This window comes from Helianthus annuus, chromosome 17, assembly GCF_002127325.2.
Source record: "Helianthus annuus cultivar XRQ/B chromosome 17, HanXRQr2.0-SUNRISE, whole genome shotgun sequence".
NCBI classification, from domain to species: Eukaryota; Viridiplantae; Streptophyta; class Magnoliopsida; order Asterales; family Asteraceae; genus Helianthus; species Helianthus annuus.
Genome location: NC_035449.2, coordinates 24803203 through 24820410, shown reverse-complemented (window position 1 = coordinate 24820410; position 17208 = coordinate 24803203). Strand labels below are relative to the sequence as shown.

The window sequence follows — 17208 nt, the reverse complement described above, 5'->3', positions numbered from 1 at the left end:
TGCTAGCCTTCTATGTAAGAGTAAACAAATGGCAGGCAATTCAAACACATAAAAAGTTGTAGTATATCCCATACACGGACGTAAAATATGCTATGATAATCTGTTTGGTAGTTACATTGGTCTTGTCTGTTCTCAAAAAAAAAAAAAAAAAAAAAAAAAAGTTACACAGGTCTTGACTTTGAATCTGTAAAGTAATTATTTATGTTCCAAAGTATTAAATATTTGAAGAAAAAAAAATGTCTACCGATAGCGAATGTAATACGCGGGTTGCCAAAGTTATGACTTTCACCTAGTGTGATAACGCAGACTTGACTTCTTACTCCTGAGTTATGGCTAATTAAATACAAACAAACAAACAAGAACACACACACATTATATATATATATGATTATATTATCACTACAAAGAAATCAATGCTAAAATATGTTTAATCAAAGATCAACTATGAGTATACTTGGGACGATTCCTTGAATTGTGTAAGCCAGACAAAAATAGTCAATTATTTATGGTCATCTTTTTAAATTGATTTATTTACTGAACACGTTTTGGTTGTGTATTTATACTGGTTATTTTTAGATCCAGAAACTAAAAAGGTCTTCCTTAGCCACACACACACAAAAAAAAAAACATTTACAGAAAGATACCCTAGTGGCTAGAGAAGATGGTTAGGGCACCATGCTTTGACAAATACGGAATCAAGAAAGGCGCATGGTGTGAAGATGAAGACAACAAACTAAGAGCTTATATCCAGAGATACGGTCATCCTAACTGGCGAGAGCTTCCTAAGCTTGCTGGTATTATCTACTACCCAACTTATGTAGAAAATTTCAAGTTGATTTTACACACTTGCTTACTTATTGTTGTTTGGTTTCTTGATCTAATCTAGGGTTGTCTAGATGCGGAAAGAGTTGTAGGCTACGATGGATGAATTATTTGCGCCCAAATGTCAAACATGGGAATTTTACTAAAGAAGAAGAAGATGTGATTATTGGTGTTCATAACAAGCTTGGCAATAAGTAAGTCCAAACTATCTTATTTGATTTGAATATTTTTGCCCTTTAGGTGGTTTAGCTAGAAACACTTATATTATCATAAACCACCTGTAAAGACTCTTAAAGATCCTAAACTACCAAAAAGCTCATTTAATTCTGAGGTTGCTGTTGTCTAATAAAGTTCTGTTGTTATGTTCATAGATGGTCAAAGATGGCTGCACTATTGCCGGGAAGAAGTGATAATGAAATAAAGAATCACTGGCACACACATTTAAGGAACCGAGTTACAAAAGATCAGGCTGGGTTAAAGAATGACCCATCTGAAAGTCTTAAACACAGTGCTGCTAACCTTAATCGATGTCCGCTAGTACTAAACCCCAACTTAAAGAATCAACAGGAAGTTGAAATCTTAGTGGCTGTAATGTCATCTGATGTGACATCATCTTCTTCCGCATGTGAATCTTCACCATGTTCACTGAGTGTCTCAGATTATGGAGTTCCTAGTGATGTTACAGCACAAGTTTCAGATACAGCCGGAAATTTTTGGATTGAGCCGTTTTTACCGGATGACGGTAGCATCATATCATCAAGTGATCACATGTTCTCATCATTTGGCATAGCTGATGATCTCATCTCCCATGCTACTTTGCAAGGCTACATCATCGATGACTTGCCTTTATGGTCAACTAATTAAATTTATATTTTTGTCGTCTACTTAGAACAAGTTTATAAGTCAAGATCTATTCATTTTCTGAACAAAATATATCTTTGGGTGCTACTTTCTACACCCCCCCTATTTACTTTTTTCACCCCCTCCTCTCACATACTTACAGGTGGGGCCTGCGTGGGACCGACAGTTTTCCTCTCACAAAGGGGGTATAATCAGGAAAGAGAGGGGTGGCGTATAGAATGAGCCTATATCTTTAAGTGGACTACAGAAGTTTTCCTTTGGTCAATTTTTGAAAGTTATTTTGATCCTAGGTGATCTGTCAGCTAGTTGATGTACTAGATGTGAATAGTGTTTATAGCTGAAAAGCCAATAATGTTTGTCAACTCATCACATACTCTTAAATATGTACCACATTTGCGAGTAATTCAACTAGTAGATCCTTCATAAAGTTAAGGTTGAGATTATGATATAATGTTATAATTACTTTGCACGAGAATTATATTAATTAACAACATTGTTGTACTTGCATTACATACATACTTAAAGGCAACCGCCACTTGACCAACATAATTGTTTCTTTACAGTATACGGCACATCTATTAGTTATAATACAATAATATTACATAATATTACTTTAAGAAAATGAAACTTATACAACCTGGTAAAATGTTGCGTTTGTTATTGAAAATGTTGCATTAGGCCTAATGCAACCTTTTATTAAGATCTGCATTAGGTAAAGTTACCTTAAACCTAACGCAATATTTTTTTAAAGCGTTACATTTACAATTATAATGCAACATTTTTTAGGTGCAACCTTTTTTATATGTAATGCAATTTTGTAACACTTAAATACAACATTTCTTTTTATATGTTTGGTAGAAAAATGCAACCTTTTTTACATTAAATGAAACTTTTTATTATGGATTTTAGTTACAAGGAATACAACCTTTTTTTATAATCAAATTCAACTCTACATAATTATTGTTTGAAGTATTAAAGTTTCTATTAAGACAAAATTGCACAATTCAATCTTTATGTTATATCTAAACTTCACTTCACACCTCTCACTATGAAATAGGTCAAACCCAACCTTTATATTCATGTTTTGTTGCATACTATAACCTTTACAACTAACATCTTCTAAAAACTCAATTAAACGTACCTCACATGCTTTGCGCTTTGCATGTAAGAGTATTATTGTGATTTCACTCTTATTTATTAATTTAGTATGCTTTATTGTCACTTTCCCCCACTTGGATTTCATCATCCACTCATAACATCAACAGATTTCAAGTTTTAACCACCATCAATTTCCTGATTTGATTCTCATAATCTTAAAAATTATGTAGAAGATTATGGACTAAACATACCTCCAGTTGGTTACCTATGAAAATAAACATGTAAAGTAACCACCTGCAAATCAATCTTTGCAAACTTGTTTTTATCTTTTCAAAATTTTACTTTTTATTTTTCGAACTCGTTACCCTGGTTTTGAAGTTCTCTCCGGCCATCGGACCTCAAGTCCTTAACAAACATCCTCACAACCTAATTTCTCTTCCAAATCCGTAAAGACGCGGGTTAGCTTTTTAGATCCAACAAAGTCCGTCGATTCTGATGTGAATCCGGCTAAAGGGAGGCTTAGCATCTTGGATCTGGTCATCCGGTAAATCGTTACACTATCGCAATTGATTTGCCACAACGTGCAGGAACCCTCTACGTCTTAGCTCTCATCTTTATCTCACTCGTTCTCTCTCTTTGCTGCCGGGAGCTGCCATGGTGGACACCATTTGACCATCTGTGTCTTAGATCTGACCCCTGAGCTACCGCACCTTCGTCAGAACCCTAGCTTCTTCGGTCACTTTTTTCTTGGCGTCTCTCCTCTTTCTCTCTATTTATTTTTCTTTCTTCTTTGAATAGCATGAGGCTGACGCTGTAATCATAATGTCAGTCGGATGAAACAACAAAATGACACATCCACAAAAAAAACATAACAAAGTGTGTCAGTTAGTACACGAACACTCACGTAACAATAATTCGTCGAATTACCGAACCGCACACGAGTCTGACCTTGAACGTTGGTGAAACATGGATATAGTATTGCAAACATAGAAATATTAATAGAATTGTGTGGAATTATATGTTATTTAACTATATGGATTAATTGTTAGTTGTTTCTCGTAATTGCGTAAAAATGTGTGTTTTTGTGTAATCTAGCGTTTATGAAAATATTTATAAACAAATTAACGGGCTTTATTTTATAGACTTGGACTATTGATTTTAGTAGAAAAATGGCTTGGTGGGCTTGTGTTATTTAAAAGTCCATAAAAAGTGCAAAAACCCACCAAAGGCCCACCCATGGTTTTAATAAGTTAGATTTTTATAGAAAATAAAAATAAACATAAACCAAACTCTACCCTCCCCTTTGTGCGACGGCAACCCCTCCCCCTCCTTATCACGAAACTGTGCCCCATACAAACCCCAAACCCTGATCACCATATTTGGACCTCGGATCTTGCATTTCTTTGGATTCTTAATCAATCCTAGGCAATCTAAACGCATACTAGTAAGTCTTGCCCATCAATTTCATCCTTTATGTGTTTTTGGTGATTTTGATTGAAACCCTAATTGAGTTAAACATGTTCTTGATTATTCAAACTAGTGTCTAGGGTTTTTGTATTGTGTTAGTATGATGAATAGAAGCCATCTTGATGAAAACTTGTATGTTAGACATTGCATGAACACGTAGGAATGTTAGTTCAGCATATCCAAAAATTGTTTTGATCATAACCTACTCTTATTGATGCCAAATATGATAATTCTTGAGCTTAGGATCATAAACCGGAAGTGTAGATGATCCACAAAAACTTTCATATTTTTTTTCATGAATCCTAACTGTATTTTTGCAATTTTTTAACGTGGATGGGTAAAACTGATTTTTCAGATCAGAAAATGTGGTCCATGACGAGGACTATACCTTGATCAATGTTTAGAGTTAGTACCTAAAATTTTACAGTAGATATTCATAGGAGTTTTTAAGACACTTCAATTGGAATTTTGTCAATTGCATCAACGTAGATTTTTCTATAAACTAATTGGTAAACTGTCATCAGAAAATGACGTTTTTGACCTTTATGTCAGGCAAGATTTTTAATGAATTTTCTATAAACAATCAGATCTAAATTAAATTATACAAACTCATATGGACTATTTGGCATATCTCATAAAATATTCGTAGTTTTTCTGCATCGTTTAGTATTTTAAATAAAATGCATAAACTGACTTTAAAACTAAAGTTAACTTGTTGATAACTTTAAACTTTACTTCTCTTTGGCCATGAAAAGTGTATTTAGGAGGTGAAACCTAAATAGATGTCATTATACATGTTATGTGATGCGTACTATGGTTTATTTGATTTCATGAATGTGTATCTTTGTTAAGTCACCTAATTAGTCACCAACGAGTCGTCGTGGTCAACTTGTGCTAAGTAGTAAAACATGAGAGTCTTTGCTAAAACAATTGAGTTGTTTGGATTTCTTGAGTTTTGAAAACCAACATGAACATACACTCCTAGGCATTGCATGTAATAGGTAGCGCTAAGCTGGGCATCTATTTCATGTCTTTGCACATCTCGGATTTTTTTGCAAACAGTGAGTTTCACTACTACTTAAGCTTTATGTTTCTAGGATGAAACACAAACACACTTAGTTAATGTAGTTCCTTTATATCACTTGTGTACTAAACACACTCAATATCACTAAAGTCCTTACACACTGAACCGTTAATATGGGATAGCGAGGTAATATTTGGTTTTGACAAACCCCACACCGTGCTGGGAGTCGGGCATGAAACATTGACCAAAGTCACTTGCCACGTTTGTGATAAACGTGGTGGAAGGCACCAAAACACAACAGTCAGCTTCGGTTCCCTTGTTTAGTAACTTGAAAATAGGCTAGCCACCTAATTGAAATAATTGAATTGTGCATTTTCTAAAAACAGAACTTGATTATTTAAAACTAATGAACTCACCAACTTTGTATTGACACACTTTAGTATGTTCTCAGACACGTCGCTAAGGTTGTTAACTTGGATTGTTGCGTTGCATTGCGCATTGGAGTGACATTATGGTTATTTAAACTATCTCTTTAATATGCTAAAAACTCCTGGGATTTGCCATGTTTGGCACTTAGTACTTTTGCTTCCGCTATTTAACTTAGACTTTGTTTATTTGTTTTTATAACTGTCAAAACCCTGTCACTATTCATGTTCAATGTGGTATTTGGTTATTTTCTTTTATTATAAATGATCAAGATGACTAGTGGCTGGATTCTGCTTTGCCACACGCCTCGCGGTAAAACCACGCTTGTGGAATTTGAGGGTGTGACAAAAAAAAACGAAAATAATAAACAAGTGTGAAATGACAATAATACCCTCACATGCTTAGCATTTGAGGGATGTTTCACTGAGTTTTTAGACGATGTTAGTTGTAAAGGTTATAGGATGTAACAAAACATTAACATAAAGATTGGGTTTTGCCGATTTCATAGTAAAATGTATGAAGTGCAGTTTAGGTATAACAAAATGGTTGATTTGTATAATTTTTTCTTTTATTAATATACAATAGAATCACAATTATAACATAAATATAATAACTATCCTGCTACAAATGACATGCACCTATGCCTTTGACACTTTAGATAATGCCCAATACCCATAACACTGATACTAACATGTTCATCACACATAAAAGAAAGCATACAATGTCACACAAATAAACCCGAGTAACCCTATTTAATTCATTTCACATGAGTCATAATGATTAGCCATCGTAGTCCCATTATTACTTTCACATTACAAGTTTCATAACCCCGTTTCACATCAATGCATTACGTATTGGTGATTTTCATGCCATCAAATCACTTTAGTTAATTCAGGTTTACTTAACACCAAAGAGAAAATTAGTTAAACAACAATACAAGCTAGAAGGTGTGAATTGCACACTCGTTCAAAACTAATCAAATATCTAGAACCAAGAAACTGTGTTGGTTCAAGGGACGAAGTCCCTAGAATGGTCTAAGGAACTTGCTTTTAATCTGGCTAGTTGGACATCATGTTTCCGTTGATCTTGCAGTTTCGACCGATAGCATAACGTATGACACACTTGTGGGTTCCGATATGAATATGGGATTAAGTGATATCCAACCCGATTAGATTAGTTGAAACCAAATACCCGCTTACCTAAATAGTATACCCGAAGAATATCATTTTTTTTAAATATTATTTATTCTTATCTAGAAATGTTTCATTCTGGTAGCTTCATTTTGTGAAAAAAACAACTAAAGAACATTTTATTATGATAAAGTGATGATACATATCTAATTTCTCTAGGACTGTCCCCAAAAATCTCGAAAATCCAAGAACCCGAGACGACTAGAAAATGGCCCCCTATAATATATATATATATATATATATATATATATATATATATATATATATATATATATATATATATATATATACCTATATAGGGTAGGGATATGGTAAAAAGTGTATAAAATGTGAGAAGGGTAAGAAGTGTTTTAAACCATTGGATATTTGATCTAATGGTTGAGATCAATAGGGTATAAAAATGTAAATTGTGTTTTAATTAGAGGGGCCTTATGTAAAATTGAAGGGCAATAGTGTCTTTTTCAATGTTTCAAATATGGTAACCGTATTCTACACAACCAAAAACACCTACATTCACTCCTTTTTCCTTAATTATCGGAATTAATTACCAAGATCTAAATCGGAAGCCTCTTTGTTTTATATAAGATTCAATGCGTGGTGTTTTACGTTTAGAAGAACTGTAATCAGATTCATGGCGTAGTGTTTTATCTGGAGACATTGTTCATGGCGTGGTGTTTTATCTGGAGACATTGTTTATGGCGTGGTGTTTTTTTAAGGCGTCGTTTTTCTCAATCGGCGTTTTTTTAACGCGCCGTTTTTTACACGTTTTTTACGCGCCGTTTTTTCGACGTTTTTTAACGCGCCGTTTTTTCAAGCACCGTTTTTTTTAACGCGCCGTTTTTTACGCTTGGCTTATTCACGCGTCATTTTTTCAACGCGTCGTTTTTACACTCGGCTTTTTCACGCCTCGTTTTTTGACGCCCCGTTTTTTACGCCCGGCTTTTTCACGCGTCGTTTTTTCAACGCGACGTTTTTTTACGTTAAGGTTATTTACGTTTTACGCGCCGGTTTTTTACGTTTTACGCGCCGGTTTTTTACGTTAACGTTTTTTTTACGTTTTATACGCCGGTTTTCTACGTTAACGTTTTTTACGTTTTTACGTTTTACGCGCCGATTTTTCAATGACATTTACGTAAAACTTTTTACGTTTTACTAAAAAAATTTACGTTTTACGTTTTACCTAAAACTTTTTACGTTTTACAAAAAACTTTTTACGTTTTACGAAAAAAAATTTACGTTTTACGTAAAAACTTTTTACGTTTTACGTAAAACTTTTTACGTTTTACGTAAAACTTACGAAAAAAATTACGTAACACTTTTTACGCTTCACGTTTTTTACGTTTTACGATAAAAAGTTTACGGTTTACGTTAAAAAGTTTACGGTTTAACTTTTTTTTTTCAAAAACGTTTTTACACAAAAACGAACGCACCCAGAAAATCGCACAATCGGGAGGTGTCTCAGATACTTTGTTATCATCATCGACGCCTCAAAAAATGAAAAGAACGAGAGGTATCTCGAAAAAAAGAGGTTTGGCTCAGATTATCCGATAATCAAAAAACCTACCCTCCGCCGTCCTTGCCGCGCCATCGTCATCTAAAATTATGTTTTTTTTTTCATCATCGCCGCCCAAAAAATCGACCATATCAAAACCCACAGTTTTTTTTCACTATCCAAAACATTCAACACATTCGAAATCCCTGATCAAACATTCAATACATTCACAAAATCACCAACATTCAACACATTCATAAATCACCAAGAAAAAACCATCAAAACCCCTAACATTTAAAAAAAACCATCAGATTCAAAAACCCATCAGATTCAAAAAACCATCAGATTCAAAAACCATCATTCAAGAACACATGTGAAAGAACACAGGCCAAAAGAAATCACCAGCAAAATCAACTAAACCCAGAAAAAAAGAAGAACACAGGCCAAAAAAATACCAGACAAATCATCAACTCGTCGGGGAGGAGACCAGGGCCTCCGCCGCTCACGGCGGCGCTGCCACCGGCCCACCACCCAGCCGTCGAACTGCCACCACCAGCCGTGAAACAGATGCACCACCCGCCGCCGTGAAACAGACACCCCACCGCCGCAAACACCGTGCCACCGCCGCCGTGAAACAGATGCACCCAGATTCAAACAAAATTCAAACCCCAGATTCAACGAAAATAAACCCCAGATTCGAACACCCCACTATCAGATTCAACAAAATTAAAACACAAAAAGATTCAAACCAATGTTTTTATCTCTGATGAACGGTGGCGGAGGAGACGACGGCAGCGGAATACCGGCAAACACCCCAAAAATGGGTGTTGGTCTGGATCTAAAATGGAGAAAATCGATCTAGAAAGCATCAAGCAAAAATGGCATCTTCCTCTCGTTGCCGGAACCGTCACCCCCACCGCTGCCGTATCGCCTGGTTGACCGTTGTTGCTTGTGTTCACCGCCGCTATGAGCGGTGGCGCTACCGGAGAAACCAGGGGATCGCCGGGGGGGGTCGTCTTCCTTGTTCTTGATTTGGGTGGGTATGAGAGAAGAGAGAGGTTTTGATTTTAGTGAGAGATGAAGATGGATGCTAAACTTGTCTGTGATATAAATTGAAAAGAAATAGAGAGGAGAGAGGAGAGAGGAGACTGACATTTATTAATGAGGAGAGAGAAACTGACATTTTATAAATGAGGAGAGAGGGTGACATTTGGGGTAAATGACCATAATACCCTTTGAGTTGTCATATTCTAATTGGTTGAAAGTGGTTCTCGCGGTTCTTACAATTGGAGGTGGTTCTTATTTTAGCGGCTCCCTATATATATATATATATATATATATATATATATATATATATATATAGGATTAGGTTCAAAAGTGAACACTAGTGTAGTTTGCGAACTGAGCAAACTAATCCTAGCCATACATGTGTTAGATCAATGGCCAGGATTTGATGATGAAATACACTAGTGTATTTTACGATTTGATGATTAAATCCTAGCCATCCATGTGTGTAAATCAATGGCCAAGATTTGTTCACTCAGTTCACAAAAACATTAGTGTTTACTCTAGAACCCTACCCTATATATATATATATATATATATATATATATATATATATATATATATATATATATATATATATATATATTAAAAAGTATAGAAACATTGGGCCATCCATAAGGGCGGGCCATGGGCGGTCGCACCACACCACTCCTCCCAACCAGTCTTGAATTTCTCGTATTTTTAATTTGTTACAGTTGCAAATTATACTAAAATTAGAATTAGAATTAGAATGGAAAGAAAAAGAAATGTACATGGAGATATCAACGTATATTTTTTAACAAATGGATAGACATATCTAATATATTTTTATATTTATTTTTTAGCTAGTAAAATTACACCAAATTCTCCTTAGCGGGGCTTGAACCCTTGATCTCAAAGGGATTAACAACTTAACTCCAATAGCTTTGCCAATTGTACCCAAACCTCACCCACCTTAGTAATGAGAGCCGGATATGAGATATGATATTACAATTAAATATGAAACAAAGATTATCAATATTCGTCACCATCCTACAATGTAAGCCTTAAGCTAGCATCATGGGGATTAACCCTAGGCACTTGATAAGGAATGTGTACATGGACATAGATGATAGATCCTTCACAATTATCAATATCTATCTTGATTCATTGAACCACGTAAAATGGTGCATATGTTTATTTTCGCAATATAATTTTTCGCATTGTTATTTGAGTATTAGTTCCTAGCGAAGTCATGCATATTCTGATTGTACACAAGTAGAGCCCGTGTTGAACTCGTTGACTCCTCTGGACTTCATTTGAAATTCTAAGTAGAAGAATAAACAAGCAGTTTTTGCAATATCAAGGCTGTTTATAGATTTCTTGGTGAAATCGTACCTCCAGCTCCATGCCTCCGTGTACCGATTCCGTTGACTCTATATATAACTATATAAGTCTTCGACGCCTTCTAAGTAATCAAATTCAGCAAAAGTTCAGCCTACATTTTTCTATAGTTTCGTTTGATCAGCTGCAATGAATCAATCAAGGTTAGGCTCCACATTTTCTTTTTAAACAAAGCTATGGTGATATGTCATCATCTTCCTCTGCTATATCTAGTTGTTGCCACCGGAGACATGAAGTGTTTGTAAGCTTTCGAGGCAAGGATACCCACCAGAACTTTGTAAGTCATCTTTATATTGCTCTTGACTTGAATGGGATCAAAACTTTCAAAGATGAAATCCCGAGAGGCTTAGATATCGTTACGACACTCTCTCAGCAGATTGAAGAATCACAAATAGTCATGATTGTTTTTTCAAAGAATTATTCTGATTCTTCTTGGTGCTTGGATGAACTTGTTAATATCATGGATTGCCACAAGAAGAAACAGCTCAAACTTTATTCAGTTTTCTATGACATGAACCCATTGGATGTAAGGAACCTGACCGAGGATCTTGGGAATGCCTTTTCAAAACATGTAGACGCAAACAAGGTAGATTTGTGGTGACAAACTCTTGGAAAAATCAGAGTTTTAGCAAGGTGGGATCTGACCAATCCGGTCGACTCGTAAGTCTTCATTTTCTTAAAATACTAGGCTAGAAACTTGTTTATTACATGGGTTGAATAAATAAAATATTAAATAGTTGGTAATAGAGATTAGAGAATTATAAAACCATATTTTGAAGTAAGATAAGATTGAAATTACGTTTAAGATACAGAAGAACTAATGTGACAACTGTCAAATTTGCATGCATCCGTACATTTAATTTATAATTAATTTATGCTTAATGACTGTGCTTGATTACAACTGTGATTAAACTGCTTTCTGTTTTCTGTTACATACATACATATGCATCACATTTTATACTGTCACTCTATTTATTTCACACAAACATTAGTGACAAACTTGATGCACAAAAGCACAGTTAGCACAGTGAGCGGATAACCCAGAAAACATGCTGACAATGCCAGCACCTAGACAGACAATGTTTTTGAGTCCAGTATGAGCCAGAGATAGAATACTACACTAGTAGGGAGTCTAAGGAAGTGAGGACCATAAAACTGCGTCACTAGGTGATAGTTATGGTGCCGGGAAGTGCCTAAAACACACTTTAAATGCAGAATTCTGCACTAAATAACCAAAATTCAGCATTTAACAATGCTAGTAAAGTGCAAAAACTTGACAAAATAGTCCTAGATACTTTCCAAAGTGTTGGGATTTAAATGTGTCACTAAAAGTAATATAAAAGACACTTTAAGGATTAATTTAGCACTTTAACGGACAACACCCAACCGAACAACCGGACTTTACCCGGAACATAAAAATATTGCTAAATACATTGTTTTTACTTTTCTGAGCTAGTTAGGGACCCCGAACACCCTAACACACCTTATATTACATCACACACCTTAATATACTAACTAAACATTAGAAATCCTAACTAAATGGTAACCATAACATTACCAGCCAACCCCCTACCCCCCCCCCCCCACTCGATGGTCATGGGATGTGGGACATCCCCACATTCTTTATTATTTTATTTAAGTTGTTGTTGGATTATAGAACACAATGTATGATGGGTAATGAGGATTAGTGGTTTATAAGTTAGCACACAAGGAACTTGATCTTTCATTCTCACCTTCAACATTTAGCTCACTTCTCTCCTTCCTTCTTCCCTACTTTCGGCCGCTACCATACCACCACCTTCGAGTCTTGTTCAAGCCATCCATACATACACAAAGGTGCAAGAGGTCCAACAAGTAAGCTTGGTGCACTCGGAAGCTCAAGGACCGCTCTTGTTTTCTTTTATCCACCACTTTTACGCTTCGAAACTCCCCTAGCCTTGTGCTAGTAGTAAGTGACTTAAATCTTCATCTTGTTCTTATTTTTGGTGGTTAATAGTTGAAAGAATGATGAAAACTTAAGAAACTCTAAAGAACTTAAACAAGTCTTGAACATAAAGGATGAAGAGTGGATAAAAGAATGAAGAAGTGTTATAATGATGATAAATCATGTTGTTCTTGTGTTGTTATGATTATTGAATGATATTTGTTAGTAAAAATGAGATGATCCATCACATGGACTTGCTAGATCATGTTTAGAAACATGAACTAGCAAGATGTAAAGGTTAAAGATATGAAGAATGATGAAACCATCAACACATGAACTTTGAACTTGAATAAATATAAGTTTTCTTGAAAAATAAAGTTAAAAACTTGTAGATCTAAAGATCTATGAGCGGTTTTTCGAAAGAACCAAGTGAAAGGAACAAGTTTTGTTAAAACTTGGATATTACATGAAATAAACAAATCTTTAGTGGGTAAACAAGTGTAGGAACACTTGTGTAGAAAGAAAATTTAACAAAGAAATATTTTTAGAAAATATGACTAGAAGTTGTGGAAATACACATTCTTTAAAAAAAATAAAGTTTTTAAGAAACTAATCATATTTTTAAGGATAACAAGACCTACTAAGTATGTTAGTAATCTACTACATATTTTTACAAACTTTCAAGTTCATAAGTTTATGGTTCATGTTTATTTTTGTCAAGATTGATGATCAAAAATTGTATATTGTTGATTGTTAATTGTTTGAATGATTTTACAAAAGAAAATGATATGCTAAAAAGCATGGACACCTCCATTTACAGAGGAAACTCTGGCGAAATTTTTCTAGAATTACAACACTTAGAAATATTTTTCTAACAAATGTTTACAAATATATTTTTAATTTGGTTTTCAAAATAAACATCGCCATGATTTTTATTACAAAAATACCAAGTACCGGAGGTGGATTTTCGTAAATAAAATTTGATAAATATGTATTTAGAATATATATTTTATAATAAAACGCTTGTGTGCTTGTTTGTTTATTGTGTGCACTAAATATATTATTTTTAGGGTAAAAATAATATAACTATTATATACCATGAAATTTCAACTCCAAAATAATACCAACGCTCTCACAAAATAAATATTTAAGTTACACAAATATTGTTATTATAACGCGAACTTTAAAATGTAACTTATGTAGTATTCTGAAAAATACTCTCATACGCATATTTCGATAAAATAATATTTTTGGAAACTTATGAAGTAAAATACAATATTTTTTGGAAAATATATATATTTTGGAATTTAAAACATTTTAGACAAGTAATTAAAATATATTTTCTAAGTGGGACTTAAAATATTTTTTTTTTCGGAATTATAACGCGTACATGTATAAAAACCCTCATCCTTGGGAAGGAATATATTTGTAAAATAAATAAGAAGTGTGAATACCAAATAGTTACCTAACTATTTTTCCAAGAACGTTAAACCCTAAGCCAAGGCACGGCCATCCGTCTAATAGGCATTAGTACGTGTAGGTCGTCACGCAGCAGATTGAGTTGGAGATTGACGTTCAGGATACGCACTTCTGTGAGTTCATGTCCCCCTTTTCTCTTTACTGTTTTCAGTTTTATACTTCGGGGGTGAAATACATGTTACAATTATTACAGACATTACTTACATGGTATGATTAGCTTAAGGAGGGTTTATACTACTTAGATCATGTGAGTGGGTAGGTAGAACCTAAGGCCATTAATCCTCGTTGTAGGACCGAGGGACATGAGTGATAGATCTATTCGGGTGTAGCGAGCCCCACTCCTGAGTCCGCCGAGTGGACCATGAGGTGACTATGTGCCCGACGCACAAATCCGCTAGGTTTGAGTCTTCCTGCATCACTTCACACATATCATTGGCTTTGCAACCCAATGGTGATCTCTTTTTCCTTAATTGCTATATACCAGGGATTTTCATACATACAAACACATTATAAAGGTTTATACATACTCACTTACACATGAACTAGCTCAACTTTTGTTGATTTTTCAACTTACATGTATTTCAGGAAAACTAAGGGATCTGGCAAGTGTCTGCATTTGTGTCAAGCTGCGTACTAAATAAAGACGTCATCCAGGGTAGTAGGTTCAGGAGGTGTAACCCTTACCTGGACGGGTTACATGTCCTTAAACCATGTTTTTATTCAAGTCTTTTATTGTGTCATATGAACACGTTTTAAATTATGTTATGGTTGTATCTTGTTTTATGAGTCGACATTTTAAAAATGATGTTGCGTTGTTATTTCTAAACCTTATTAATGGATGAACATCTCTTGTTTTTATCATACAGCATTGTTATGATTGATTGCTATGGTATTAAGAAGTCACACCAAATAAACCCACGCTTCTGTAAAAGTCAGGGTGTGACAACTAATCCCTTCACATCCTAAGTACGAGGGCTGTTATATAATTAGTAGATAGATTAGTTTGTTATGTAAATATATTAGTGTAACAAGTGCGAGGATCGGAAGCGACAAAGTGAAAGATAATAACCTACACACTAAAGGAATCGATGCCTCCAAGAGACGCGACCTTTCAAGATGGCGGCAAACATCTCACAACATCAACAAACGCAACGACTCAAGCAAGGGATATGTCTATTCAATCACACCTGTCGGATTAGTATAAATAGGGCTTTTATTTCTCATTTGTAATCATCACATGTATAATCTGAACTCATCAGGAAGATCTAACAACTTATCAACAAGTAGAGGTCCATCTACATCTGAAAGTACAACCAGAGCATTAATGACACTCCAGTACAACTAAGAAGTCTTGACGAATTATATGATGAGATGGAAGAAATTCAAGTAGATCCACATGAATTACTACTTGCTGAAGAAGAGCCAAGAAATTACAAGGAACTATCCATTGGTAGCAAATGGATTAAGACAATGAAGGCTGAGTTAGACTCAATAAACAAGAATAACACTTGGAGATTGACAGAATTGCCAAGAGATCCCAAGGTAATAGGATTAAAGTGGGTATTCAAGACTAAGAAAAATGCAAACGGAAAAGTCGTCAGACACACAGCAAGACTGGTAGCAAAAGGTTACGTTCAACAACATGGGATAGATTAATGTTGGCTTTAGCAGCATATTAAGGTTGGTAGGTACATCACTTAAATGTTAAGTCTGCATGCCTACACAGAGATCTCAAGGAGGAGGTCTATGTCTCATAACTAGAAAGATTTGTAAAGCTAGGAGATGAAGGAAAGGTTTAAACTATCAAAAGCACCTTATGGATTGAGACAAGCACCACATGCTTGGAACATGAAGTTAGATCAAACACTAGAGTCGCTTAACTTAAAGAAGTGCATTTTAGAACAAGCAATCTATACAAGGACAAATAATACTTCTACACTGATAGTCGGAGTCTACCTTGATGATTTGATTGTCACTGGAACTTCAAGGAAGGCGATAGATATTTTCAAGTCTCGGATGGCTAGATCTATGTTACTCAGTCAGTCTGCTTAGTAAATTCATACAAGAACCAAAGGAGCATCACTTGAAGGCATTCAAGCAAGTGCTATGTTACGTCAAAGGAACTAAGGAACATGGAATCGTTTACAAGAAGCATAGAGGATGTAAGATCACAGGTTATAGTGACAGCAGTTATGGTGTTAACACAGACTAAGGAAAAGATACAACTGGTTTGGTATTCTACTTTGGAGAATCACCTCTAACCCAGTGCACAAAAAAGCAACAAACAGTGGTACTTTCATCACGTGAATCAGAATTCATGGCAGCCACTGCGGCCACATGCTAAGAACTATGGCTTAAAAGGTTGTTAAGTGAAGTTATAGACTGGAAAGAAGAAAAAATAACACTAAGGGTGGATAATATTTCTGCAATAGCACTCATGAAGAAAAAACACACGCTATCATTTCATAAGAGAATGTGTGGAGAATGAACACATCAATGTGGAAGACATTAGTAGAGAACTACAAAGGGCAGACATATTAACAAAAGCACTAGCATGCAAGAGTCAAGTTTGTTACAATGCGTGAACTACTCGGAGTTCAAGATCTATAATAACTCAAGGATGTTCGTGATTAGGGGGTAAATGAAGAACTAACCCCTTCAGATCCTAAGTACTAGGGTTGTTAAGTAATTAGTAGATAGATTAGTTTGTTAATTAAATAGATTAGTGTAACAAGTACGAGGACCGGAAGCGACAAAGTGAAAGATAATAACCTACACACTAAAGGAATCAGCGCCTCCAGAAGACGCAATGCTTCAAGCAAGGGACATGTCTATTCAATCGCACATGTTGGATTAGTATAGGTAGGGCTTAAATTTTTCATTTGTAATCATCAAATGTACTCAAACATTCAGTTTATATATACAAGTTATTCATGTTCTATATATCAAAGATCAATTCTGGGCAACAGATACCATTGAAAATTTAAGTTTTTAAAAT

The 17208-nt window shown here is 35.0% G+C and overlaps 1 protein-coding gene across 1 annotated transcript; it reads left to right on the top strand.

Annotated features, from left to right (window-relative positions):
- The first annotated feature begins 590 nt into the window (after nucleotides 1-590).
- Nucleotides 591-2110, top strand: LOC110924154 (transcription factor MYB13). The gene is made up of 3 exons (XM_035986788.1): nucleotides 591-794; nucleotides 887-1016; nucleotides 1194-2110. The coding sequence occupies exons 1-3, from the start codon at nucleotides 662-664 to the stop codon at nucleotides 1684-1686; spliced, it is 756 nt and encodes a 251-aa protein (XP_035842681.1). The 5' UTR covers nucleotides 591-661; the 3' UTR covers nucleotides 1687-2110.
- The last annotated feature ends 15098 nt before the right edge of the window (nucleotides 2111-17208 follow it).

What these genes read in the sequence shown, in the direction of transcription:
- LOC110924154 (XM_035986788.1), top strand. Translation starts at nt 662, where the DNA reads ATGGTTAGGGCACCATGCTTTGACAAATACGGAATCAAGAAAGGCGCA. An exon ending in AGAGCTTCCTAAGCTTGCTG is followed by an intron (nt 795 to 886) that starts GTATTATCTACT and finishes GATCTAATCTAG; the next exon opens with GGTTGTCTAGATGCGGAAAG. An exon ending in CATAACAAGCTTGGCAATAA is followed by an intron (nt 1,017 to 1,193) that starts GTAAGTCCAAAC and finishes TTATGTTCATAG; the next exon opens with ATGGTCAAAGATGGCTGCAC.